General features: G+C 38.4%; 3 protein-coding genes across 3 annotated transcripts; all 3 read right to left on the bottom strand.

Moving 5' to 3' along the window:
• Positions 1–9,897: 9,897 nt before the first annotated feature.
• Positions 9,898–12,045, bottom strand: ppdpfa (pancreatic progenitor cell differentiation and proliferation factor a). Its single transcript, XM_084553505.1, has 5 exons — positions 11,887–12,045; positions 10,787–10,889; positions 10,599–10,676; positions 10,414–10,507; positions 9,898–10,305 (listed from the first exon to the last, which is right to left on the bottom strand). Exons 2-5 carry the CDS (start codon positions 10,839–10,841, stop codon positions 10,173–10,175), a joined length of 360 nt encoding a protein of 119 aa, XP_084409631.1. The 5' UTR covers positions 10,842–10,889; positions 11,887–12,045; the 3' UTR covers positions 9,898–10,172.
• A 1,073-nt stretch (positions 12,046–13,118) lies between these two features.
• LOC311493816 (tumor protein D54-like) lies at positions 13,119–17,958 on the bottom strand (the record flags this gene model as incomplete). Its single annotated transcript, XM_084552600.1, has 9 exons — positions 13,119–13,417; positions 13,508–13,556; positions 13,639–13,674; positions 14,252–14,278; positions 16,161–16,262; positions 16,671–16,718; positions 16,913–17,061; positions 17,200–17,315; positions 17,946–17,958. 9 exons carry the CDS (start codon positions 17,956–17,958, stop codon positions 13,343–13,345), a joined length of 615 nt encoding a protein of 204 aa, XP_084408726.1. The 3' UTR covers positions 13,119–13,342.
• Positions 17,959–19,961: 2,003 nt separating this feature from the next.
• dnajc5aa (DnaJ (Hsp40) homolog, subfamily C, member 5aa) lies at positions 19,962–24,235 on the bottom strand. The gene is made up of 5 exons (XM_084554203.1): positions 23,882–24,235; positions 22,889–23,017; positions 22,583–22,796; positions 22,310–22,481; positions 19,962–22,221 (listed from the first exon to the last, which is right to left on the bottom strand). Exons 2-5 carry the CDS (start codon positions 22,996–22,998, stop codon positions 22,118–22,120), a joined length of 600 nt encoding a protein of 199 aa, XP_084410329.1. The 5' UTR covers positions 22,999–23,017; positions 23,882–24,235; the 3' UTR covers positions 19,962–22,117.
• Between the last annotated feature and the right edge of the window lie 3,713 nt (positions 24,236–27,948).

Below are 27,948 nucleotides of genomic sequence, written 5' to 3'. Positions count from 1 at the left end.
CTCGGCACAAAAAACAATTGTGTAAGTGAGTGTGTGTGTGTGTGTGTGTGTGTGTGTGTGTGTTTTGTTGATGTACGTGTTGTTATTGACAGCGTGTTTGTGTATAAGTGGAGTGACCCAGTTTGTACAACATCAATCTGTGAAGATTTAATTCAGTCGGCTGAAACATTCCAAACAATGACTCTTCAAGCAGCCCGGAGCGGCTCGCACCTTATTGATCTGTCAAAGTTTAGAGAGATATATTTCTGTATTTATCACAAATCTCATCAAATGTGTCATTAATTAATCCGTCTACTTCAGCATTATACGTCAGTTTCTCGTCAGAGTTGGACGCGCACTGTCCTAAACGACCATTCTACATTTCATTACCATGTCACAATTCGGGCTGCATTACATTTACATTTAAATGATCTATTGCAAGTTTGGAAGCACTTTATAGCTCAGGATTAAGGTAACACAATGACTCGAGTGTGTCTTTACCTCATTTGGTTTATCAGCTTCAGTTCAAACAGAGAACTGGTGACAACAAAGGACAATTTGACACAGCTCACAAACAGAGGCAGTTTTCATCTATAGAGAAAAAAAAAATACGGCGTATTTATGGGAGCTCAGTTTGAACTCATCAGTGTGAATGGTCCATCTGAGGGGTGTTTCATAACGGAGGCTCAGTCTCTCTTCAGTTAATCTAACAAAATATACCCACGTGAATTTGTTTCATAAAGTAGGTTTGGAGTTGATGCGAGCAGACCGAAATGAAGTCTGAGACATTAAATATTGATTTTAATCAGTGCATAGAGAATAAATGGACACACAATAAATGGACAAAAATAAAAAGAGAGATTAAAATATTGCAAGCTAAAATCACAGCCTCGAACAAAGTTAAACACAACTTTAAGTGGCATTTCTTTTTAGAGGACTCTGTTTCTGTGCATTTCTTCATATTGTGATATTGAGAGGCCAAATCAAATTTACGTTTTTAACGTGAAAGGCTGCAGAAAACCACTGCCTGAATCTGCAGCTCCTCTCAGCTTCAGCCAAAACTTAACAGTCTAGGTTTACTCTCACTGCTCTCATACAGGCGGCTGATTTCATTGTAAATCTTTTAAAACGCCACCTGTCCAGTGCAGAACAGCAGACAGACGTAAGCACAGAGGAGCCTTTAGCAGCTTAAGCACCAGATATTTCCCTGAGGACCTGGTAGAGACCAAAATCAGAGCTAAAAGACTTGTTGAAACCTCCTTTATGAAACAGTACCAACTTGTCTCCCTTTATGAAATGCCCCTCTGGGCTCAGGCAGACGTCACCACAGATGTTTGTGGGACCCGAGTCCTCACACATGTCTTCCTCGTCTCCTTCAACCTGCTCGTTTGTTACTGTAGCCATAGCAGATCCTGTAACCATCTCGTTGAAACTCAGTGACGCCGTGTTGAATCTTGTCCGATTTTCACAACCGAACATTTGCTTGCAGATCGGTATTCTGTCTTTAAGTCAGCGCTGAGCAACATTTTAGCTGTGTGCTGGAGTTACTGTGATCGGCGACAACCACTCGTTGTCATGTTGTTGTTCTTGTTTTGTTTTGTTTTTCCTAATGATTCCCAATGGACTTTCTCTTTGTATTGACTGGACAATGTAATTTATTGGTGTTAATTAAAAATGCCCTGGTAGCTTGTGGATTGCTAAAGTGGTCAGATAAATGTACTGTATAGCTGTACAAAGAGTGATAAAAGATGTTTTAAACCTTTCTTTTTTTCTGTGGGTGCAGCACTGTTAAAAAAATCAAAGTGGTTTTAGCCCTTGCCTGTTTTAACTTATCATTTGGTGATGGTCTGTATTACTTCTATTGTTATTTATATTATTTCAATTGTTGCCTCTCCTGCACTGATAAGAGACTGTAGCTCTGTGCAGGGGGTTGTACTGTAAACCTGTGTGAAGCTTTGTATTTCTCCCCTCTGGTTTTGGACTCAGTGAAAGTGTGATGTTTACATGTACAGTTTTTCAGAATACTTTGTTTTTGCGTTTTATTCAGGCAATTGTTTTTCTTTACTCACCTATTCCCCCTAATCTGTGTACATTTGCCCAGATTTTTTTTTTCTCCTTTTGTTGCTTCATTGCATCAAAGTGCAGACGTGACCTCTTTGACGACTTGGTCACTCGGTCAGAGGGTGCCGTGACAACTGGCTGTGGTGGGCTCGGCGTTGTGGTGGCTTCCAGCATTTTTAAAAGGTAATCTTAAGTAAAAGGGAGCGTCACAACTTCTCAAAGTGGACCAGCAAAGATTCATTATTAAGGATTAAGACTTTAATCAACTGTTTTAAAATACTATTGTGGCCTAAATGGAGAATGGTACATTTATTATACTACATTAAGTGCTCATAAACGTTTAATGTCCCGGCCCGTGTTGTCAGGGAAAACTCCTTGTCCTTAACCCGACTGGTGCCCTGAAAGGTACACTTTGACCTGTTGTAATATCTCCTCGGTAACATAAAAGCCATTCCCCTCTCCTGGCCTTTTAAGGGGAACCCATAAACCTCAGGAAATACTGAATCTCCAACTTTAGTTTTTATCCACTGATTTCTTCTGAAATGAGATTTTAGTCTCTAACAAAAACCATTAACATTTATATGAGATGTCTATTGTTTTGTACATTGATCATTGTGATTTAAAAGTGGAGCTTTTTCCAGTACCTGTGACTTAATATTTTGATTTTTTGGAGTGTTTATAGGTATGGATATTTATTATTATATATGTGAAACTACAAAAAGACAAAAGACAAGGTTGAAACCTGTTTCATTTGTATGTTTCATGCAAAACTGTCCAGGTGAGATTCTCTCTGCCTCTTACATATCACTAATGAGGGACCTGTGTTTGTTTGGAAATAGCGCTTTTTCAGTGTTGCATCAACGCTATGAGAAAAAAAAAGTAAAAAAAAAAAAAAACACCAGTGGTTTACCAACAGCAGAGTTGCAAGGCTCTCCTCTTCTCCTGAGATGTCAGTAATTGAATAAAATAGTGCGATGAGCTATCAAACTGACATTTGGTTTGTGGTTTCAATTTTTTTTTTCTTTGATTTCTGCAAACAAGTCTCAGATATAAAGGGGAAACGAACAGGTGACTGAAAACTATTGACTGTATAAGGTCAAAACGTACGTGTTCATTGTAATGTGCACAAGAGGGCAGCAGAGTTAAAGAAACCAAGGAAATTGCGCTTAGGAGAACTCAGAAATAGAAATGCAACCTGCAGAAAACCCACATTTACACAAACAGTATACTGTTAATTTATTGGCTAGTAATAACTGCATACATTACAAAAATCTCATTGACTATTATTTGTGTACTTGCACAGCTCTGTAGGAGGTTAAAGACACTTCCAATAAGGTTTAAAGAAAAGGAGAAGGAAAATGGATTAGTGTTAGTATTACTAAGTATTATTGTATAGTAAATATGTACGTACTTCATCACCAGTCAAAGATAAACATTAAACCTGATTAATTAATACAGTGAACATGCATATGAAAGTCAAACTAAATTTGCTTTCAAACAAACTTTTTATAGGATCCTGATTATACCTTTACTTAAGTAAATGATCTGAGCACTTATTCCAACACATTAGCGTGAAACAAGAAGTTTAATGACTGATAACAGAAAAACTAAACCCACTGCTAACACTTGTTTAAACAGTACCCATTATACAACATTTGATGGTTAAAAGATGCAGTTGTGTTCACATACAGTCATGTGTGAAAAATAAAACAGTTAGCAAAAGTTAATAAATAACTTTATCTCTTTAAACTTATTATTCAACTCCACTGCATCCCTTTAATCACTAAATCTATCAATAAAGTGCCAGTCTGACGTAATGGAACAGAAGTCATTTGGCTGCAAAAATAGGTAATACATTTATTTATATAAAATATATATATATATGTATATATATATATACTTTTATTTTGCTGAGGCACACTTTTACTAAAGTAAGTTTGAATGCAGAACATTTTAAAACAAAGTATTTTAACCTTAGTCCACGTAAATAAAGGACCTGAATAATTCTAACACCATTGCTAGCAACACATTAGCAAACACATTTAGTTTAATGATTCGTAGGCTACTAGAAAGCTAAAATACCACCGTATGTTTATGTTAAGTTAACAGCTGTAACTATGGTTTATGAGGACTAGTAAAAGATGCCTGTCGATGAGTTTGGTCACAGATCAACCAAAATGGCGGCTGTAATAAAGTCACCTAACCCTTAGTGTGGCTTGTTAGCATGCCAACATTTACTAAATTTGATGCTGGACTGGATCTGAATGGGAACGTCGTTTATTTTGCTGCATCGTTACCCTAATAATTTTGACCTGAAGGTGGCGCTAGATAATCTACTAAGGGACTGCTACTGTTAATCATACCCACGTCACATCAGCGCGAATGAGGCAAAATTCAGGGAAGTCCCGTTAATGTTGGTGGAGAAGTTGCACATTAAACCAGAAACGGGAAGTTTATTGGTCATCATCATTTGAGGCAAAGGGGGTGATGAAAATCTGACTCACAGTCTGGAAAACATAAACATCAAACTAAATTTGCTCTCTGACAAACTTTTTATGCAATCCTGCACTAACCTTTTGTTTGATTAAACATGAGTACAATATGAGTACTTACTTAGACATCAGCAACATGTTAGCTTTAAACAGGCCGATAACAAATGGCAATTTCACATTATGATAATAGTTGTAAAAATAGTACCTATTACTAAACAAAATTTGCTTGCTGACAAACTTTTCACACAATCCTGCTTTACTCACATAAACAGTACGCTACCCAAACACCATTAGAATTACCTTTTAACAGCCAGTTTAATGGATGATAATAGACAAGCTATAATATCACTATGTTATATAAATTAATAGCTAAAAATTAAACCTATTTTCTAAAAGATGGCATTTTGATTAGTTTGGTCACTGACCAGACAAAATGGCAGCTGTAACAATGTCCCTTAACCTTTAGCGTAACTTAGCATGCTAGCGTTGGCTAAGTTTGATGCTAGACTGGATCTGATATTGCAGGTTAGAAGATTATGGGCGGATGTTTGAATTAGATGAACAGTTAAAGGAATTCTACTATTTATCCAATATAAGTACGAGTAAAAGAAGCTGATGTTAGTGGAAGCGTATCACTCTAAACCAGAAATCTTTATGGCATCCCCTTCAGATAAAGATGGGTGATCAAATGCAGATTTGTAGTCCTAGTAGTACTCTTATTTTTCCTTAGTTCAGCGTGTTGTTGTTGTTTTTTTTATTCTTTTTAATATACATTAATACTGATTAGCTTAAAACAAACCCTGACACTAATATGCCTATAGTTGTCTTCACATATTAGTCATTTGTTCTCATTGGTCCAGTCCACTCTATTGTCACGAGGCCCTGTTTTCCACAGTTTATCATTCCAAGCTGGGAGCAGAGTAGTGAAGTAATCAGATAGTTTGGCTCAGCTTAAGTAGGTCTGGCAAGTTTCACAGCTGGTTTCATAAACACTCGTGTATCGTGAGAAAATGGACGCTGTGTTCCATCAGACCAAAGTCGATATAGTCTCACAGAATGAAAACAAAACAGCGATGACCTCTATACTGTACAACAACAATTTATGTGTAGGGTTTTGTTTTACTTTGTAAAAGTAGCCACCATGCTGTTAAATTAAGCATTTTCTAGTTGGATGCAACTAGTTAGTACGTTAATCTTAGTAAGTCTAATCCAAACATATTGTAAATATCCTGTTAGAAGAAGCATTGACATAGGTATTCAAGTTATTGAATTAATTAGTGATATTATAATGTAAATATAAGAGTAACCTCAGTACAGAAGTCGTACCTGCAAAATGTATTAAAGTATAAAAAGTTAAAGTTCCCATTAACATGGGAAAGGTGATAGGTTCTATATTTTAATAGGGTGTTATTACTGTTGCATTAATCATGTAGATGGTTGAGATGCAGCTGTTTTAAGTAAGTAATGCCTGCAGCTGCTGACGAATTTATATTATTTATATTTATTTATTTAAGTTCAGCATCGAAATGAATATGACTAGTTACATTATTCCACTGCTGTTCAGTGGTGGAAAGAGGCCAGAGAAGCTGTATGTCCCAGTTTGTAGAATTAATATTTTCACCACATGTATAAAAGATAATATAGTATCTAATGTTAATTGGTCTTCTATAGAAGTTTATATTATTCTGCAGAGGAAAAAGACACAACTAAACTCTCTGCACTCAACTTAATTTGTGACTTTCAAGTTACATTATTTTGCAAGCTATTTCCCTATGTATTTTTAAAATGCACAAACTTGGACCGCGCAGGGAACACATAAACAACAGTGTACATGCATGGACTTTGCGCACCATTCTGTGTTCACACTGAAAGTCCCTCAGTGACACGTGAACTCAAGCCCAGCCGTTCACGTTCCCAGCTCATGCTGCTGATCAAATATAGATCTAAAACCGGATGACACTTGAGACCCTGCAAACAGCACGAACCCTGCTACCTGACAAGACAAATATAAAAAGATGTACAATGAGGCAAAGTGCTTGCTAATTCTGTGTACAGGCAGTATGTTTCCTGTAATCCATGCCATATCAACTTGTTCCGTTGTTGGGAGTCCAAGGGGGGACTTTCAGGCGGCACTGACTCATGAGCCAAATACCTTTACCCCTGATTGCCCGTTTCTGCCTGAGCCAACTGATGTTCATGAGCAGCATGTGTGGCCATGCCAGCGTTTTTCATTGACTTTTGGCAATAACAGCAGATCAGGGTTAAAAAAAAGACCCACAAATAAAGTTTTATTACGCAATGGGAATAAGCTGAAGCAGAATCACAAACACTCAACGTTTCGTCTCTGCTTTTAACTACTGTTGACCAAAATATAATACATAAAGTTTTTGTAGTATGTCTTACATAGACAGTAGTTGCAAGTTTTGCTTACCTAATCCACAATCAAATAACTTTCTCATGCGGAAATAATAGATTTTGGCCAAAACAACAAATTTAATCACAAAAATACAATGTTGGTCTATGATCGATACATAAAGAATGACATGATTTGGCTGTATATAGCAATAAATGTTATGGTCGTGTTTGAGTGAAGATCCAAGCTTGTGCTAAAGTCAGTACCTTTTCAGAAGTGACCTTCAGAAGAGCTTTTCCAGCAAGGTGACAATAGGTTGGTTGTTAAGTATGCCAAAAATAAAAAAGGTCTGATGTTTTTGGACATTTGCTGAAACGGCTAACGCTGTCTCTTTTTGGCATGTACATGTATATTGTTGATTCGTCAGCATACACACGACACTGCTGATAAAAGTGGTCCTAGAAATCTTCCTTGTAGATTTTTATTCATGAAAAAAAGGTTGATTTCTATTGGTCAAATTGCTATGAAGTCAGCGATGCAATGAATCCACTGACTGTAATGAATTATACAAATTGGGATAATGCCGCACATTGACGCAGTCTCTCCTCAAAGGTGTTCACATATTTTTCACACAAAAAGAACTGAAAACATTGTGTCTCACTGCCAGCCACTTTTGTGCAGCTGCTGTTGGAAATCCATTCTTGTGAATGGTTACATCCTCAACTTTAAGTCATTTTAAAGAAATGCTTTCTTAATGTTACTTTAAAAATATGGTGACGTGATCAACACTGAGCCTTAATTCAGGGTTGTGCAGGATCATAGGACCAACCTTCACTTCTGTTTTCATTTTTTTTCTTTTCTTATATTTAGTGTTTTTATGGTCATTCTCTCTGTGTTGTTTTGCTATAAATATTCTGGGAATTTGTCCTTCTCTCTTTTCAGTGAACTTTATACAGAGAAACCCAGAGAACCTTCTGCAGTAGTAAACTAAGACCTGCATGATGGGAGACAGCGATGTGACAAGGGTGTGTTTTTACATGGCCTGGATCGCAGGACATTTTTAGACCCAAGAGCCTCTCTGATACATTGCCAGGAATAGAGGAGCTTTGGAGGGCATATTGGACAAGTCATGCCACTCATGCCAAGGTCTGACTAAATGAATCACATCTTTGGTTCCTTTGATGAAAAAATGTTTATCACAGTCTATCAGTGTTCTCCAGGCAGCACCGGAGACCGTCTGACTTTCTTGTTTGAACAGATAGATTACCTTACAACACGACAGGACAGTACTCAGACTTTGTTCTGTCTATTTTTAGTTGTCAGCGTCCACATTGCAAAATGTTTCTAGGGTAACTTTTCATGGAAAACTCAGTTCAGAGAACCAGTGCATTTATTGATCCTCTAACAGGTGCTAGCACTGCATGTAATCACAGCAATGTTTTAATGTTTTATGTGAAAGCTGCACCTCTTACGATGGATCTGCTACAATGATACTTGGTACATTAAGATGATTCTTTTTTTTCTTATCAGAGATTTGCCAATACATTGCAGAGAACCTCAAATCACTCAACAAGCACTTGTAAGTGATTGGACCATATTCAATGTTTTTGTGATACACCATTGTTACACCACTCTGGGGCCCCCAGTGGTCCTCATTCCCCATTTCCTTAATTTAATCTTTAATATTATACTTATTCATATATTAATATATATTGTTTGTTTCTTTGTTTCGTTGTGTGTGTGTGTGTACCACACACGTCATCCATTACCGTCCTGCATTATTGTTTTTATTGTTTGATTTAATCTGCCAGCAATTTACAATACAGTTTTACAGTTTCAGAGGCTGGAACCTCTGACAGACAAGGCGTCGTTAGAGCATCATTCATAGGGTAAGAGGACAGGGACAAACAGCACCCCCCCCACACACACACACACCTCAATGACAGGTAAGTATCTAACTGTTAATGGAAATTAACTGCACCGGTTTCTGGTTGTTTACACAAACAAGCAAGTTTCAGTAGAAGTTTCCTGCTTAAACCTCCGACTTTCCACTAGTCCCCTAGAACTGAAGAAGCTCCTCGGATGAGTGGTGAAACATCTTCTCATAAAACTCTACGGTCCAGTTGCCTTTTTTAAATGCTTTTTTTTTTGGATATACCGTGACCTGGATGACTGAGAACCTTCACAGACATATTATGAATCTGTGCATTTAATTTGTAACCCTGCGATAGACTGGCGACCTGTCCAAAGTGTACCCTGCCTCACGCCTGATGACAGCTGGGATAGGCTCCAGCACCCCCCCGACCCTTCACAGGACAAGCGGTTACAGAAGATGAATGAATGAATCAATGCATTTCATTTGACTGAACATCATTCACCTGACACATAGTATATCGTTATATATATTTCAAATCAGAAAAGTCATGTTGTATTTGAACTTTAAAAGCATCTCAGTATTAAAAGCTCTGTCCATGCATCATTTGTAACATTAACAGACTAAATCTTTCACAAAAATGGATTGTGGCATTTAAACCATGTCTCCAACTCAAGTGTAAGCACTTAGCAGGAGTTTTTATTGTGGTGACAAACTACAGCAAGTCTTAGCTTACAACTGACTATTGATCTGCTTGCAGTGAATTTATGTTATTATTGAACCCAAAAAAAAAAAAAAGTGTGCAACACATGCGTTTTAACTCTAATCATCCCAAATGTCTTAACTTCTGTTCACTTCTCCAGAAGATGTTGACCCACATTCAGGTTTAGAGGAGGCGTCACGTAAGCTGTATTAACACCTGGATTAATCGCCTCTAATCATAGCAAGTTAAACTGATTAGATCTGTTTTGTAAGTGGGTTGCATGTGTTTCCTCACATTGTTTTGAAACAGCTGCTTCACTGTGTCCTTCACATAGACAGCGGTGACTTTGAGGTTTAGCAAAAACACAGAATTGTTTGTTTTCCGACCAAATAACGGTCTGCTAAGCTTAATAAAAAAGTGACACATAGGTGCAGTCTATAAGCATTTTATTATTATTACTAACAGTATCAAGTCATAACATGAAACGGATAAAAACAACTTTTTACAAACTTGAGTTTTTTTTTTTTTAAACTTTTGGTCATAATAAAAATATAATATACAGGCATAAAGAAAGAGCACACTCCATTGACTACAAGTGAAAAAACACCATCAACAAGACCATCATCTCCATCTCCACTGCTGGACTATGTGATGGAAGGCAAGCTGAGGGTGAGGGGGAGGTCCTTGGTGTGGTGGTGGCAGGGAAGACCCCTAGGAGGAAGTTGGTGGAGGGCTCGTTGCTTCAAACTTTCCATTCTCACTAGTTTCACTGAGTTGTCTGTTCAAAACCATTTCCCTGGCGATGCAGGTCACCTGACCGTTGGCCACAGTGTAGGTTCTGTTCCTGCAACACATAAGAAGTCTCAGTTTAGCCCCCAACAACAGAAACAATCAAAGGTACCTGCTCATCATTACCTCCAGTATGGTTAGGTTTGCTTATTAACACACTCACTTTTGATTTTCAGATCCGTTCTGCAGGCCGGGCTGGTTCTGTTTTGCAAAGAAAAATGAAGTCCACCAGTGGCCAGAGTCTTGCCTTGGAAGTCCTGTAAGAAACAGCATTTAATTAACTTCACTTGTATTGTTGCATAAAGATGGCAGTTTTTGACATTTTCAAAATAAAATCATTTTTCATACCTGGATGGTGTGGAATGACCTCTCCTGTGTACTCGGCGCTGCCACAAGAGCTGTTACTTGATGTGGACCCGATGCGCCCTGAAGGAAAGACATTCAAATATTATTTTTAGTAAAAAAAATAAATAAATCCTTACACTGAAATAAGTATAATATAAATACATATAACACATAGGCCACATCTGACTCACTTCTGTAGTAGTCATGGGTGGCGATGAGGGAGCCACTTGATGGAATTGCTGCCATTTTCTCCGACCTTAACTGGAAAACCGCTCAAAGATGGAAAATGGTAACCTAGGGGAAAACACAGGCACCATTAGGCTGGAAAGTAAATGAAAGACAGGACTCAATCTCTATTATTTTATTGAAGGTATTCTATTTTATTGCCTATTTCTTGAATGTTGTGTTTCTTGTTCAGCACCCAAGATTTATATCTCCGTACTGTTAGGACATATTGACTGCATTCACAGAAAAAACGTGCCAAACAGGAGCCTTCTATAATTCATTCATTCATTCATGCTCTCTGTGCTTCGGCCACACCGCAGGCTCTTGCTGCAGAGTGAAAAAGCAGAAGCAGCTGCTTCCAAGAGTCTGGTTTCCCAAGACTCATATAACCAGATTGTATGTGACAGTATGTCCACATGTCATGTCGACCTGAAGTCAGACTGCACTGTGCCCGGCCTGGAGATACCGCAAGATTGTCATAGAGGTCACGTGTGCATTATTGGTAGACATCCAGGCTACTGTGTCTAGCCAGGAAATTACAAAGGCCTCTAAACACGCATTTTAAAGCCAAAAACACAATGTGAATGAAACATTTTAAAGCAAGACTGACTTACATTTAACAAATATAAAAGGATCAAAAAGTGAAAATATGTAGCAGAGTGGCTTAAACTTAAGCATCGAGTGTCTAACAGCCTGGAGAACCAGTTGAAGGCTGTAGAGCTTAACTCCATGTGAGCAGCAGATGGCTTTGGGGATTTCAAGGATCAGACGGGTACATGTCTGCACAAACACTTATATCTACAGTGATCAAATGACAATTCTTCAAGTTGTGTGGTTGCTCTGGTGTATAAAAAAAATAAAATAAAAAACTGAAGTTGCATAAGTGTTTCACATAGGCTACTATGTTTCACTTACGCAACACAATATGTGAATGAGACACTGATGGGAAAACATGAAAAAGGGCACGATTTCTAGCCTTAAGAGTGATAAACTGGACTGTTGTATTATGTATTATGTATTCCATATTCAAGTTGCGTTTAATAAATAATTTAATGTTTTGACTTACCTGTAAAAGTAGGGCGATGTTGTTGGCACCTGATGCGGTTGTAAGGTGCGGATGGCTGGAAGAAGAAGAGGTGCTAGTTGGTACAATGGCCCATTTGTGGATGAAGTCTCGGTATGGACCGCTCTCGGTCGCTTCGCTGCTGTCTCCGTCTCGAGTAGAGTCGTGGGCTGCTTTTTATAGGAGATTGAACTGGCACGTGCTGCTGTGGCACGGGGCGGGGACTGTGACCGCTCGAGGTCGAGAACGTGCTGTTGTTGAGGTCGTGACACCGGCTCGGAGAGGCTTTAATTAACCCGCTGATGGCAAACAGCGGCGGGCTTCTGTCACCTGCTGACACCACCATGCCAGATGGGCAGATTTATGGCCGACAATGACGCACAATCAAAGGGAAAGGCTGAATGCATTTACTGGAGGTGACTTTTAAACATACAGTCTGTCTAAAGTCTTTTTCAAACACTTAATGTTCAAAAACTAACTTTGCTTACTGTTTGGATGGAAAAATGAGCACGATAAAAGATTTCCAGCCGTTTACCCAACTCTTTTGAATGTGAATGATAGGCTGTATGTACAGTCTAACATATGAATAACGTTTGTGATCGGGATAGAAAACGTAGTTGGTTAACAGCATTGGTTAACAATCGCTAACTACAATACAAAACGTGCTAAAACTATCACAGTGGTATATAAATGCGCCTATAAATACAATGGAAAGGACAGTTTTTGCATGGCTCCCTGGTGGTCTAGTGGTTAGGATTCGGCGCTCTCACCGCCGCGGCCCGGGTTCGATTCCCGGTCAGGGAACTACCTTTTCTTCCTCACTATACTTATTCAGGCTTTTATTCTAATTCTCGATATATCAGATGGTCTTAAAATGATCTGTATTAAACTTAACCGTTTCTCCCTGACCTCCAATGAGTCAGGCCATTTTCTTTGGATTTCAGCTTTTGATTTCAATAACATTGCATTAAGTGCAGTTGTTCCTACTACAGTCCATATCCGAAACAAAACTATCAAAAGTGAACTCTGGCGCCACCCAAAGTCTCATATAAGGCCCACCTCTGACAGTAGCACACCCTTTTAGAAACATTTGTTTTTCAGAAATTAAGGGAAGTTAAAGTAAAGAAAAATATACCATGAATACCAGTGAGAAAGGACTAAAATATTCTATTGATTTTAATTGAAAAATGTTAAATTACAAAAATACTTTAAGTAATACAGCTGATTTATGAATATAACTTGACTGCAAAATAAACAAATTAAACTCATTCATCATAATGAGGAATACATGTTGAAATTGTATACTGGTAACATCACAAACTTGATACATTCTATTAGTCATTATGTTTTAGTTAACAGTCAGAAATAACAAATTCACACTGACAAAGAAACAAAATGTTTTTTCATAACTTCCAAAGGTATGAAAATAATTCATTTTGGGATGTTAGACAGGTTCATTTCATGTGCTGTGACGTGATTTTCTTTCAAACCCAGAGGTGTCTCCATTAGTTGTTAGACCACCAGTCACCTTGTCCTGTGAGATTCAGACAGGAAACAAGTGATCAATACTCAAACAGTGAGTGGACTGCATTTACTATGTAACTGGTGTCTTTGAAAAACTCACCTTCACATTCCCGACGATTTCCTCCAAAGACTTGAAGGTAGAGGAGTGTCTAGGGAGAGATATTGAGCCCAATTAAAACACAAATACAGCAGGAAATATAGAAATTAAAGAGACAATCTATTGTGTCATACCTCATAGTCGGCACACTTATGGTGTGGCTCAGGGTGCTAGGTACAAGATGGAAAGAAAAGAGCATTAAAACGGACAAGTAAGACTTACAAACAAAATTAATATTTAGCAAATTTAGAGTGAGGGCAACAACTATGCTTTCATTATCGACGCTTGTATTGTAATGGTACACATGTTTCTGGCAGAAACAAGCGATTGTAATGTCATATATATGATCATTATGAAGCCCTTTGTGCAGCTTTAAACGATTACATTTTCTTAAAACATGGCACGATCTTTTAATTATTTATCTTTGACGTAAGACATAAAAATCAACATGGACATGGTTATGCTTTACCGGAGGATTAAAAGTGAAATGAAGGACTAGAGTATCTTTACAGTACATAAAGTATGTGCAGATACATAAAAACAGTTAAAGATATTTGATCTAAAAAGATGTAAAAAGGAAACTGCAGTAAAACAAAACAAAAATTCATCAACTAACAAAATTATCAACTAATTAATAGCTAATAACTATTTCAGTAGAAGGTATATCATGAACTGTATGATTATCTTGTCAAGACATCTGAGACAGTTCATGGAGCTCAGTTTAGTCCCAGTGCTCACAGATCTTACCGTGGTGGGCTCGGAAGAGGCAGAGCTCTGTTGGTTGGCAGCAGGAAGACAGACAGAAACACAGAATACGTCACACCACCCTCTGTTTCCACAGGCATGATAACAACAGACTTATCAACTGCTGCTGATGTCCAGATGCACCAGTGTAATTGGATTAGGGCTGTTTACAGGCTAAACAAACACACAAGAGGCTTTGGAGGGTGAATCTTCAAAATTAACTTGTGTTTGTGTGGGTGTTAGTAGAGGACTACTTCTAATGGATCCATTTCTTCACTAGACTCAGTGATGATGGAAACGCAAACTTCTGAGACACTTTTCAAGCCTAAAGTGGACAAATCTGTCAGTAAACAAACAAACAAACTTAGGTTGGAGTATCTCCTAACATTTTAAATTGAGTCCTTGTGCCTCTAAGTGAGGTTGAGAAGCATGTGGTTTTCACCCAGCCAGTCAGTGATTCTCAGGTTAAATCAGAGTCAAACGTGGTCTGTAAGGTGCACCTCTGCATGAACACTGAGCATAACTGCTTTATAATGTACAATGAAGAAGTGTCCGATGTTGACAAGTGCCTGAATCAGCACTAACGTTCTAATGGTCTAAATACATGTTTACATTTGTTTACCACTTAAAGCAAAGGAACCATATAAGATAACTTCATTAACTGACTTTCTGCATGAAAATTAAAAATTTCACAAAAGTAAAAAAAAAAAGTCTTCTTATGTCCTGAAATAACACTCTAGGGTTTAAATTTTGAATTTCCAAGTATTTGACTGAGTGCCCCATAAAGGGTTAAACCGGTGGGAATTATTGTTATATAGAAATACCATAAAAAATACCTCACTACAAAACAGTCTCACATTACTTTTAGCAACAAGCGCACAAGTGAAGAAAGCACTGACATAAACATTTGTTAGTGGGAGCACAGGTGTAAATAATAAAATGTATGATAGTTGGATTCTATTTAGAATCCAACTATCATTTAGGGTCCTCCCCAACCATGGGCGTGTCACAATACCAAAAATGCAAACTTCCGACTTGCGCATTTGGTAGTTGGACTACAAGTCTGACTCCGAAGTACAGTCTCTAGTGGACTGGAAGAGGAGGAGGAGGAGGAGGAGGAGGAGGATGAAGAAGAGGATGGAGGAGGAGGAAGAGGAGGAGTTTTGTCTGACATGTTTGTCTCATGCACAGATTCAGATATTAGTGAACATATCATTCTGTCACTGGAACAGAAGTCTACTTGATACACCTCTTGCAATGCATTCTGGGTTCTGGGACACATGGATGTCCCAAGTCCACACAGGTTACCTCCCGATGCACCTTCAATAAAACGGGCAGGGCAAGGACACATCCAGGCATTTGGACTGTATTTGGTCAGATGCATACTTTGCATTGGAACAATACTTGGGTAGTGACTGATCACATACAAACAACAACAGATTTTGATACATGTCTGATTGATACAGTGTATCAATAATATTGATACATTGGCAAAACCATAATTATCTGACATTATTTTCCAGTAATAACTACATGTTTGAGGTGTGGACATTTCCTGATCATGTTTTCTAACCTGTAACCACAGTTTGCATTTCAAATCATTCTTCTGACATACTGTCTACTTGTTGTGACTCTCTGTTGGCCTCTTGTCTGTCCATCTGCCTGGCTAATTAGCCAAAGACAGCTTTTCTAACACACTGATGGTAGCTCATGCAATGTTAACTCTTATTCTTCTTTCTCTCTACACAAGCAGAATCTGTTGTTTTTTCTTACCATGGTGAAGGTGAATCAATTTTGGTATGCTTTGACTCATTACCAAGCTAGGTTTCAAACAAATCAAGGTGGGAAATGATTAAATTTAGTTTTTCTTTTCAAGATTACGAGAAATTAAAGCAGCCAACAGTGGGTGTACCTCATTTCTGCCAGTCTCCTGGTGATGGCCACACCCACAGTGGACAGCGCAGTGGACGTCATTTGACCTGCATGTGAGAGACCATCCCGTGTCCTCACATATCTGCACACAGAAATAAGAAGTCAGGGTGGGAAGGTAACAACACTGCTGTTTGTTACATAACAGGTGTGCACAAGGGTATGAATTCTGACGTAGTTAACACCATGCTCATGTACGTCACAGGCTACAATCCATCTGCAGAAAAAAATCTCTTGTTCACTCTGTTTGAAACGCTGCAGCTTAGTCTTGGTGTTGCCTGTTAATACTACTGCCCTTTGTGCTAAGTCAGGCTGTAAGGCTATTAACAGGGCACCAATCCTATTTGACCTGGAAAATCCCATCACTTGTTTCTTAGAAGAGATCCCTCTTTAACATGTGAGCACAGGAAAAACCTTAGGGAAACCCCTACGCCATGAAATGTTTCGCCAGATTCTTTCTAAGTACAACTCAAGCATGATAAGAAACACTCACACGCTGGAGTGGCTGATGTCCTCCAGAGTGGCAGAGGCTGTGAGATATCTGAAAAGACAAAACATGCTCAGGTTGAGAGATTATTATGCTGATTTAAGAGGGCAGCTAAGACAGTCATTAGTGTGTTTTAGCTGTTATGTAACCATGTCACACTAAGACAATGTGTGTCCAACGTGCCAATATTGTAGCTGGGAGCCAGGTAAAACTATGCAGAGTTTTTGATCGGATCAAAGTGCACTTACGGTGATGAGGTCTGGACTTCCTGCCAACTTTTGGACAGGTTCTGTTTGATGTTGCTGAGAGGACTCAGTCCCAGTTGACGCCTGATATCTGCTGCATACTTTTCTTTGGTTAAAAGCACCTGCCTCAAGGTCTGAATTTCATCCTCTGTCTATGCAACACAAAAGAAGAAGAAGAAACCCCCAAAACAATTAAATTAGCAACACAGAGCAGCTGATGTTATGCTAACATTTTGACTGCCTGCTGTTATTCCATGTTAAGGCTTAACAGAAAAAAAGAGCTACATCACCCGTGCAAGTTCAAAACGCAGACTGTCGATGTCCTCATCTGTCAGATCTGTGGATGAGTATCCATTTTCTGTTATTGTTGTGGAGAAGCTCACGGACGGAGAAGCACTGCTATAACCTGAGAAAGAAGCACAGGGAAAAACAATTAGAAATACTTAATAATACATTATTACAATAAAAGAAAGCATTATTATAACATAAAAAACTAAAACTATCAAAAAGTGATAGGGAAAACATTAGATAGAAGCAAGTAGGTAAACAGGAAAAAATGTGTATATATATAAATAATATAATATATATCTACATATATATACACTTATTAAATGCTTATTTGTATAGAGATAAGAGTGTAGCATGAACAGAAGACGGATAATCCAAATAAAATAGGCCATCAAAATACACAAAACTTAATCATATACTGTAAAGACATATACTAAACCATACACACATTAAATCACAGTGTGATTAGATACAAAAATAAAGATAGATTATGAGTTTTATGTCTTTTATGTCTTTTAACAGAATAAAATCATCGGAGCTGTCCTCGGTGCTGAACTCCAATCTGTCTCCATGGCTACCTAGCTAGCCGGCTAACGGCTAACGTTACCTGTTGAACTCGATGCTAACGTTAGCTAAGGTTAACCGAAGCATAAACTCGCCATAAATACGTTAGCTGACTACAACTAAACACAAACGAGCAGAAATTACTCAAAATATACCGTATAGACAATGCGAGGCGGTTTTTTACCTTGTCGGCTCATCGCTGCCACTTTCACGTCGGAGTGTTTTGACAAGCTAGTTTCAGCCAAGTGTCCCCATCCAGTCAGCTCAGCTCAGGAACTAGCAGGGGGCAGGCGTAGCCAGGATCACCGAGGCTATTAATGGATCTACTGTCGACAGTCTGAGTGCAACATACAAACTAGTACACAAAAACATTTAATGCATTATTTATTCAAGTGTCTAATCATAAACTAAGAAATCACATGCACGAAATCCTACAAATAGTAATATGACAGTGTGGAAATACTTATTATGAGGAAAAGTACACACAGACTACATAGATGTATATACAGTCTTGTTTAGTCCTTTATTATTAAAAAGTGTATAATTAATTATTTTATTTTTTGGTTATTATGTATGTACTAATAAATAAGTAACATTTAAAATGTTACATTTTAATGCTGTAGTCCACCATGAAGAAGCTCTTCATGAGAAAACAGTGCGGCATCTATCATATGTAATATTTTAACCTGCAGCATCGCTTTAGTTATTTCTGTAGTCTAGTGGAATGGAAAAATATTTTCCCTAAAACACAGTATAAAGATAAATAAAAAATACATCATATAAAGCATTATATAATATACAATAAATTACAATCATGAACATCATTTCTACTAAGGTGCAAGGTTCAAGCCTTTGAGAAATGCAATATATGATGTGTTGTTTTCAAAGGCAACATCCACATTAAATACAGTTGATAGGGGTAAATTAAATACAATTCGATTTTTTAATAGTTATTGACATCACACAGTGACTTGGTAAAGTGAAGGACTTGTCTCCATCTGTTGGTGAACTTGTGGAGTATTGTCTCTCCTCTGAAACAGCTTTCCATAAATCAAACTCATAGATCACGCTACACTGAGATAAACAAGAAAACAGCAACAGACCAACACAGCACAGAGGTTTAGGACTGAATCAGAAGCAGGAAAAAAATTGATTGGTGCCTGAAGAGAAATTTGTTTTGTTAAAATTGCTTAAAACACAATGAAGCAAAGAGGAAGTATTAATAGAAAGAAAGGGTAAATTGTGGTAATAATAACACTACAAGCAAATAGAAAATGTTCAGCATTAAATTACAGAAGTTTCACATGTATGATGCAGATGTATATCAAGAAATGAGCATTGAGTATTTGTGTGGTACATAATCCAAGCAGTTGTGGAATGTAACTACGTACATTTATCCAAGTACAAGTAAATTTGAAGTAGGCTACCTGTTCTCTAATGTTTTTAATCTACCTTGTTGTGCAAATTTCTATGTTTATTCTATTACATTAAAGAGGGAAATACCACACTTTTTCCTGCACAACATTATGCGACAGCTTTAATTCCATTTACATATAATTTTATATTTGTTTTCTATATACATATAACATTATATTCAAATACAGATGAAATGATGAAATGAGTTAAAATTGAATTGGTAACAATTACGATATCTGTCTAGGTCATATTTCATGAACAAATGTGAAACATTTCATGGCTCTCAAATGTGAGGCTTGACTTCTTTCCTGTATTTATTACACATTTATTGTTTTTGTTTTTAAAAAAGAATCAAACAATTTCTGTCTTTCTGAACGTGCTGCATGTGCCACTTTCATAGATGAGTGAACGATGATTTCTCTCCAGTGTTTCTATTTTCAGAATTTTTAACAAGCAAAAATAATCTGTTATTTCAAAAAGGATCATCATGTTTATGTAGTTGCAGTCCTATGAAAAATACTTGCATTTCCTCCCAATGCCTCTTTCACAGGTTATAGCGGCGCTTCTTCATCCATGAGCTTCTCCACTTTAATATTTTAGTACATTTCCCTGATTATACTTGTGCTTTTACCTAAGTAACATTTCCAATTGGTATTGGTACTTTACTTTGAACCTTAACATCAAACCTCCACCACTAATTCCCTGTGAAAGTGACACAAAAAACTAACCCTGTGTTGTTGTTATCATCTCCCCGTGCTTCCATGTGAAGCTGTTCGAAAAGAACACGAGTCAAAATGTTGAGGAACATTTATTCAACAACAGCAAACCAGATCAATGATCCACTTGTTTTCTTCCAGACACACAATTACCATGCTACAACAGAAACGTTAAGGTTTATACTTTATATGGGTCAAGTGTATGTACAAGCGACCTTAACCATTAAACCATTCCTTGCGAAATTTAATGGCAACATTACGACACCATACCAGTTAAAATTATAGTCGATCATCATCTGAAACATGACAAAGTAGGAAATAAATAGAATTCCAAAAAAAAAATGCATCATATAACCATTTCACTATAGTTACACTATATACTATATTATCTTTTTATGGAATCATTTCCTGCTCATTGATCCTTTATAGTTTTGTTTTTGTTTTTTAACACACAGTGCATTCAACTTAGAACATTTACAGTAGCATTTTTCAGTATCTCAATGAAAAAGCCATGACAGGAACATCTATGTTTCATCAAAGGTTACAGGAAACGTCATACTAGGGCCACAGAGGTCAACATCCATACCATTAATAGCAGAGGGTGGGCGACGGGAGCTCACCAATTGTAAACCATTGAAACACATTATTAGCAGTTATGAAACTGACATAGTGGCAAAGATGTTCATGGCAATTTATGGCAAAAATGTGTGGCAATATATGCAAATTCAGTCATATGAAAAATCTCTTTTACTCAGAGCTGCCTGTAGCACTGGCTCATAGATGATATGCCTGGCGAGCTTCTTAAACTACATGGGAAAAGAGTCAACAATGACGAACAATTACAGCATTGGACAAAATATCATAAGACTTCAGCTCAAAACACAAAAACGTGATGAAAACAGTAATCCTCCACATGGATATTCTGTAGTCAGCAGTAACTCTGAAGAGTTTAGCATGTTTTTTTTTTCCACATCACATCAACTTCTAAATATATTCAAGACTTAAAAACATGTCACCCTCTGAACAAGAGCTAGGTGGAGCTGCTTGACTTCACGAAAAGGACTGCAATAAAGAGGTCTAATGAATGTCTTTCAGTCTTAACGAGTTGAGATGTCTCTAAAAATATTTTTTACAAGTAGTATAAATTAAAAAAATAAAGAAAGGCTGTATGCTGAATGCATCAACAAACTATTAAAAATAAGCTTTTTGACTAATTTTCATTAGTCAAAAAGATTATGAATTTCTGCATCCTGTGTCAGTTTGTAGCTGCTGATGAAATGTACCTAATCTATCAGGGGCTGAAACATTTATAATGTGAGACACTACAAATTAACGTAAAAGCATCCCTGGAAATAAACATCATCAATAATTATCCACAGCACATTGAGTGATGCAGGAGAGCGTAAGAAACGCTTGGGCTGATTAATAACTAACGTAGAAATGTAAGTCAACTGGGCATTTCTGCAAATAAAGCTCTGTGCCTTAACAACCTCATGATTCACATTAAAACCACTCAAGGGAGCACTAAAGACGATCAAACACGGTGCCACAGATATGCTGTAGGTCTGACAACAGCAGGAGGCCTTTTCAACTAAAATAAATTTGAAATGTGTAAATGTGTTTGACAACTCAGTAGTTGATGGTTTAATGATGGCACAGTCTGCCTAAGTAAAAAAAAAAAAAAAAAAAAATACACATCTCCATCCAGCACCTCCCTGAAACATGGCTCTCCCTTCCTTTAGCATAAAATACACATTTCACCCCCTCCTCCTTCTCATCCTTCTCCCTGTGAGTTGCACTGATTTGAACATACTGCACATACATTATGAGTCTTGCAAACCAAATGTTGCAAAGGAGTAAATAAAATCTGGAGACCATGATTTTAAACAGTGCATGCTACACCATGATGCAAAACATTGGAAAGTAGGGCAGGCGACCTGTGTGGTTAAAGGCTAAGAAATACAAAAGAAGAAATAAAAAGGGAAACAATTTACTTGTTTCTCTTTTCTTCTAGTACCGGGGGAAATATGCAGCGGACCAGTCGGGGAGGGGTGTAAGGTATGTGACTTCATTAGTTCCTTTCATGGGCCATGCTTACTAGTCCCTCGACTCCGCATGGCTCTCTTTCTGAGGTGGAACGATGGATCGCCCCTATCTTTCATCTTGCTGAGGTGGAGCAGGGAAGCAGGCAGGACCGCAGGCCAGGATCAGCGGGAACGGAGGTTTAGTTGAAGCCAGTGTCAGTGTGGTAGGAGAGGTGGCCATCTGATGTTAACTGGGTTGTCTCTGTTGCTGAGGGCTGCAGCACTATAGGGTCACCACCAGCCTCTGTTTGACAAACAGAAACAAAGTTTCAAGCACTCATCCCGTCACTCGCCTGCCAAAAATTTGTCTGACACAAACTGTTTGGGCTCACCTCTCTCATCAGATTGCAGCTGAGCCTCCAGGTCCTCAGGGGACACGTAGAAGTCCTGGTCCTGGCCCTCCCGAGGCCGTGGTTTACATTTTCCACAGCAGCAGTTACAGCAGCAACACAGGCAGCAACAGAAGTAGCAGCCAGTGGCCAGGCCGCAGAATACAAACAGAGCCTTAAGGCAAACAGAGTCAGAGGAGGAGGAAAAATAAAGAATTAGAAAAAGAGGTTTGACAGAGCAAATTGTATTTGGTCAGGGGGTTTCTGTTGGCTTACCTTTGCCCACCAGCTTGAAAGGACAAAGTAAGTGTTGACATTCTCCTCTCCAAACTGCTCAGCCACATATAGACCCAGAGAACCATATTTATCGTAAATGTTGCGCTTCGTGGGGTCGTTCAGAATCGCGTGGGCATTGTTTATCTCCTTGAACTTTTCTGAGGCCTCGGGATTATCAGGATTCTTGTCAGGGTGGAACTTCAATGCCAGTTTCCTGTTAGGGGAAAGGCAGAAACAACAGTCAAATAGAAAGTATCACATTCACAGTAAAAGGGATCACGCCTAAGACGCCGAGGGAAGCCTCACCTGTAAGATCTCTTAATGTCATCCGTTGTAGCCACCTTGTCGACTCCCAAGACAACGTAGAGAGACTCACCAGCGGTGGACAGAGAGCGCTGCCTCTGCTGCTCAGCCATGATGCCTCACGTCCACAGGCTGGACACAGAAACACAAACCTGAATGCACTGCTTAGACTGCATGTGGTGCTTCATAAGCAAAAATAAGAGGCCAGGCTTGCTCTGTTGGGGCGGCCTGTTCATCAGAAAATACACATGTTCAAAAAAACATGAGGCCTCCAACTAAAGTAAAGCTTGGTTGATTGAATGATCCCGACAGTACCCAGTAACTAGTCCTTTTAATACAAAAGTCCTGTCCTGTGCATGCTGTATGGAAATATACAAAATGAAGTCCAAAATGCTGGATTTAGTGTATTTCCCTACACTCCTCTAATTTTTGCAGATTAGCTGCACCAGTGATATAAATCGTCCCTATTGATTATACAGAAATTGTGACATCTTGGCAGGACCACTGATGCTTATGCAGCTTTAGGTAAATCAGTAACTGACATCTATCGAGGCAATCAGACTGAAACAGGCAGGATTTATCAAAATCATGGTGCAAGTAAAAAAGGTAGAGCCATTCTTAAGAATATAGCTGCATCTGAATGGGTGGCATGTCGACACAAATGAAGAGCCACTAGTATATTTGAAGCCCTCTACAGCGTATGTCAACATTTTCATTAAAAACTGCCCCTTCTGTGAAATTTCCCACTGTCACCAGTCGCATCCTGATATACATTGTCCATAGGAGAGATTAGACTCAGTCAGTACGATGCAGGGAACATAATCTCCATGCAAGCATCATCTGCTGCACTGCTATAGCGCACAGCATCCATGTTGGTTTGCTTCCTGGCCTGCTCTTGATGCAAGGATAGGGATGGATCGTCAGCAGTAATTTTCAAGGGCAAGGGCCAGTATCTCGAGGAAAAAGAAAATTACCGAAAAGCTCGAGAAGGCTCACCTTTCAGTCGGCTCCGATGGGCTGCAAAACTAACGAACCCGGCAGGTTATAATATAAGACAGTGTAGCGTGACTATGGCCGCATCTCGCACGTACCCGGACCCTCTCTGATTCTCACTACACAACCATGGACAGCTGCAGCAGTCTGCTGGCCCCGCCCACAGCTCTCCATGGCGACCCGACGTGCGCGTTCACGGACTGACTGAATACGTGGAGGGAAAGATGTGCTTCAGCTACATCAAAGATCAGCACATGTCAGAAAACAACTACATTTTGCCTATAAATTTAGATAAATTGTATTAAATGTTGAATGCTGGTTTACTTAAAACAACTCAGTATAGATTAAATAGACGAGAAGTAGTGCATTTGACTAGAGGCTACAGGTAGCAGCAGTCTGTTAGCTTAGCTTAGCTGGAATCACAGGGAAGCACATAGCCTGGAGAATAGACAGCATCCGAAATAGAATAGAGGCGCTGGGCCGGCAGTGTTCACTGTGGTGGGGCATATTGACATTGTCCTCCTTTCAAATGAGAGTTTTGCTATTTCCCACTCTTAATATATGTGACACTCTAGGAATTAGCAATAAGGGACCTCACACTAAAAGATCCCTGACATCACCCTACAGCCAACACCCTGGATGGTCAAGACATGTGTTGCTTTTGAGTTATTATCACCAACTAAATTTCCAAATATAATCAATGCTCTTGTAACAGTTTGAGACACATCCACAGTCTTTTCATTCTTTTCTAGTCAAGTGGTTAAGGGTGTTGATGTCCTGAGGAGACTGGAACAGGCCCTGACTTGCAATTAAAAGAGCCAAGTATGAATGTAACGTTACAGCCTGTGGAGTATTTAAACCAAACTCCCAGGCATTCATTATTTGTGCAACTCGTCTCTCATCTTTTCTTGTCAAGACACGATACAGTTGCATCAACAAACATCTGAGGACTGCTGCACTAAGGCTAAAGCAAATCTACAAAACCTTTGTAACATGTTTTCAACCAGTTGAGGCTGATGTTTTAGACTTTTGCACATATTTACAACTAAATCAGTCAAGACGCTCTAAACATTAAACCTTTATTCCATTTCAAGTTCTTTAAATACTCTTGTCTGATTTGCATCATATTGTGTATTGTGCAGGTGGAAGGCAGAGTGACACCAAACATGATTAAATAAATGTATGTTGATGCATACAGTGTATTGTTGTCTTCAATGGTACAATGGAGTGCAGCCCATACATTCAATTACCTGAACTACTTGAAAGAAAGCAAGGGAACACAACCCACACAAAAGACAACACAGGGGAAAGCCAACCCTGTGGCCGTCACAAGGGTTGCAGTTTATAGCAGCTTATAGAGCTGCACATGTTGCAGTTGAAATATCTGCATATCTGCATGAATATGTGTCTGTCAGCCACATCTAAAAGGGTATGTTTGCTCCGCCTGCTGTTTTAAATTGATCTGTTGCTGACGTTTCTTTTGTCTCAAGTCAATCTTACAGATCAAGACAATGATCAAGGCCATCATCGTCTACATTTGTAAGTTTTTTTTTATCTTATTAGAATAAAACTTTATTTTTGTAAACTGCATTAAACAGAACATTGATAAAGCAAAAGTTTCTTCTGTGCCTCTAGTTTTGTCTTCATCATATGAAATACATGCCCAGGTTGTGATCAGACTGTCTCAGACATTACCACTCATTCTGAAACGAAGATCAAATTAAGATTTATTTCCCTCTGTCCAAAACATCCTGTTGCGGAGCTGCTCTTTAGATCTAGAGTTATTTTTGGTCTTTCTATTCTTGATGTTTATGAGCCTGCTGTATTGTTCTGTTTATCGACTTGTATAATGATCTTCCTGCCTCCCAGAGAGTGTTCTTCTACTTCTGGATGGTGTTAGGGTGTTTTTCTGTACCACGGAAAGGAGCCTATGATCATTTACCACTGCTCTGTTCTGGTCACTACAGAGGGTTCAATTAAAACTGAAAATGAGTTTGTACTTTAATCCCATCATATACAATCAAAATATAATGGCATCTTAATAAGCAGCTAAAATAAAATAAATGTACCAGTATCAAGTCTATCAGTGTACCTGATTGTCTTCATATTTCTGCCAATGGACCATACCTTAGTAATGTAAATTGAGTGTATTAGCTTAATCCCTCAAATAGATGTTAACAACTAAAACTAGCTCTAGAAAAACGTACAGTACATACATACATACATTGAAAATACATAGAGAGCTGATATTTGCTAAACCTTTTAGCTGACGGATGAAAAATGTTTAGGGATTATATATTTTATGTACTTTTCCCACAGAAATTTGGCTTGACACAATCGTAGATTCTTCACCTGTCCACTATTCCCTTAATTCAACTGAGCAGTTGCCAATTAACTGGGTTAGACTCCAGAAAGTTACTGGTGAAATTGTGATTCGTCTTCTCTATTCACCATTAAAGTCAATTGTTGAGTTTTTAAGATGTGCTGATTTTGTTGCCACCCTGTGCTGTTTTCCTCTGATTCCTGTCTCCATGGTGAGCTAAGCTAATCAACTGCAAGCTGTCCAGCCACGAGAGTATAGTGCATTTAAATTACAGCTATTCCTCAAATACGTTGTACTTTTCTAACTACATTACTGGTAGATTCAAAACATGAATTTTGCGTTAAACCATTATCAGATTATTTTATCAGGAAGGAAGTACAATGCAAGGTAGGGGGACAAGGTGTTTTAGACCAGCCAGGTGAAGGTATGGTAGTTTCAAGGTATACTAGAGTGTATGAGTTTTTGTTTCTAACACTTTAAAAAAAAAAAATTAATATAACATCACAATAGTTATGAAAGTTTATTTCCATTTTATTTTAAACCAGTGATATGGCTTTTGTGGTTCTAACTTTATACTCTCTACCTCCTAGGGGCAATGGGAAACAAGGAGTCACACAAAAAGCATTCATCAGCCATTTTCTGCAGCGATCTGACATTGGCTTCATGCTGTCTGACCTAAGCACCGGCATCTTTATTTATACACATCAGTTTATTTACATGTTTAATGGCACATTGAAATAATCTATAAAGAACCTAATGCAATAAAGCAGGGGTAAATTACTTGACATTTCTAACTGAAGTATAGAATGGTTGCTAATTATTTCGTGCACATATAAATAGGCACTACTGTGTTTTCATCTAGTGCTGCATGGGCTTTTTTCACAGCAGACATTTTGGGATGGAGTATTAGGAAAAGCACAGGTTTAACCCTATAGGGCACTCATTGAAATACATGGAAATAAATTTCAACCCTAGAGTGTTATTGTAGGGCATAATATTTGCTTTTGTGAAGTTTTTAAAATTTTTAATCTTCATGGAGAAAATCAAGTAGAATGAATTTACCATATATGATAGATAGATAGATAGATAGGTTTTATTTGTCACATGCACAGTTATACATAGTACCATGCACAGTGAAATGTACTGTTGTACCTGCAGCCAGTAGTAAAAAAATATATAAGTACTACAGTAAACAGTAGTTACTACAGTAAACAGTAGTTGCACACAAGGTAAGCGATATAAGTGTAATGTACCCCGATAGAGAAATAGAATATAAGAAAAAATAAATAAATAAATAAAATGAGAATAAAAATAAAAATATGGACTGAATAAAAATATAGACTGGTAAACTTGGGAGGTGGGGGGGGGGTAGTTGTATATGTACATAAATTTACAGTATTAAATATTAAGCAGCTACATGAATAAAGTGCAGTGATATATTTCCAGTTAAGGCTCAGAGTTGAGAAGGCGGATGGCATGGGGATAAAAACTCTTCTTCAGCCTCTCAGTCTTTGTCCTCAGGCAACGGAAACGCCGGCCTGATGGCAGTAGAGAGAAGAGAGAGTGTCCGGGGTGACTGGGCTGTTTCAGGATCTTTGTGGCCCTTAACCTGCAACGTTTGATGTAAATGTCCTGCAGGTTGGGGAGGGGGGTTCTGATGGTCCGCTCCGCTGAACGGACCACCCTCTTGAGGGCCAGGAAGTCCTGCCTGGTACAATTTCCCATCCAGGTGGTGATGCTCCCACAC

The sequence above is a fragment of the Chelon labrosus genome, assembly GCF_963514085.1.
Source record: "Chelon labrosus genome assembly, chromosome: 10".
NCBI lineage: Eukaryota > Metazoa > Chordata > Actinopteri > Mugiliformes > Mugilidae > Chelon > Chelon labrosus.
The sequence above is the reverse complement of the archived record's forward strand: the minus strand, read 5'-3'. Positions and strand labels throughout refer to the sequence as shown.

What these genes read in the sequence shown, in the direction of transcription:
- ppdpfa (XM_084553505.1), bottom strand. Translation starts at nt 10,841, where the DNA reads ATGGCAGCAATTCCATCAAGTGGCTCCCTCATCGCCACCCATGACTAC. An exon ending in GGTCATTCCACACCATCCAG is followed by an intron (nt 10,508 to 10,598) that starts GTATGAAAAATG and finishes TGTTTCTTACAG; the next exon opens with GACTTCCAAGGCAAGACTCT. An exon ending in AACGGATCTGAAAATCAAAA is followed by an intron (nt 10,306 to 10,413) that starts GTGAGTGTGTTA and finishes TATGTGTTGCAG; the next exon opens with GAACAGAACCTACACTGTGG.
- dnajc5aa (XM_084554203.1), bottom strand. Translation starts at nt 22,998, where the DNA reads ATGGCTGAGCAGCAGAGGCAGCGCTCTCTGTCCACCGCTGGTGAGTCT. An exon ending in GACATTAAGAGATCTTACAG is followed by an intron (nt 22,797 to 22,888) that starts GTGAGGCTTCCC and finishes TTCCCCTAACAG; the next exon opens with GAAACTGGCATTGAAGTTCC. An exon ending in GCTGCAATCTGATGAGAGAG is followed by an intron (nt 22,222 to 22,309) that starts GTGAGCCCAAAC and finishes TTTGTCAAACAG; the next exon opens with AGGCTGGTGGTGACCCTATA.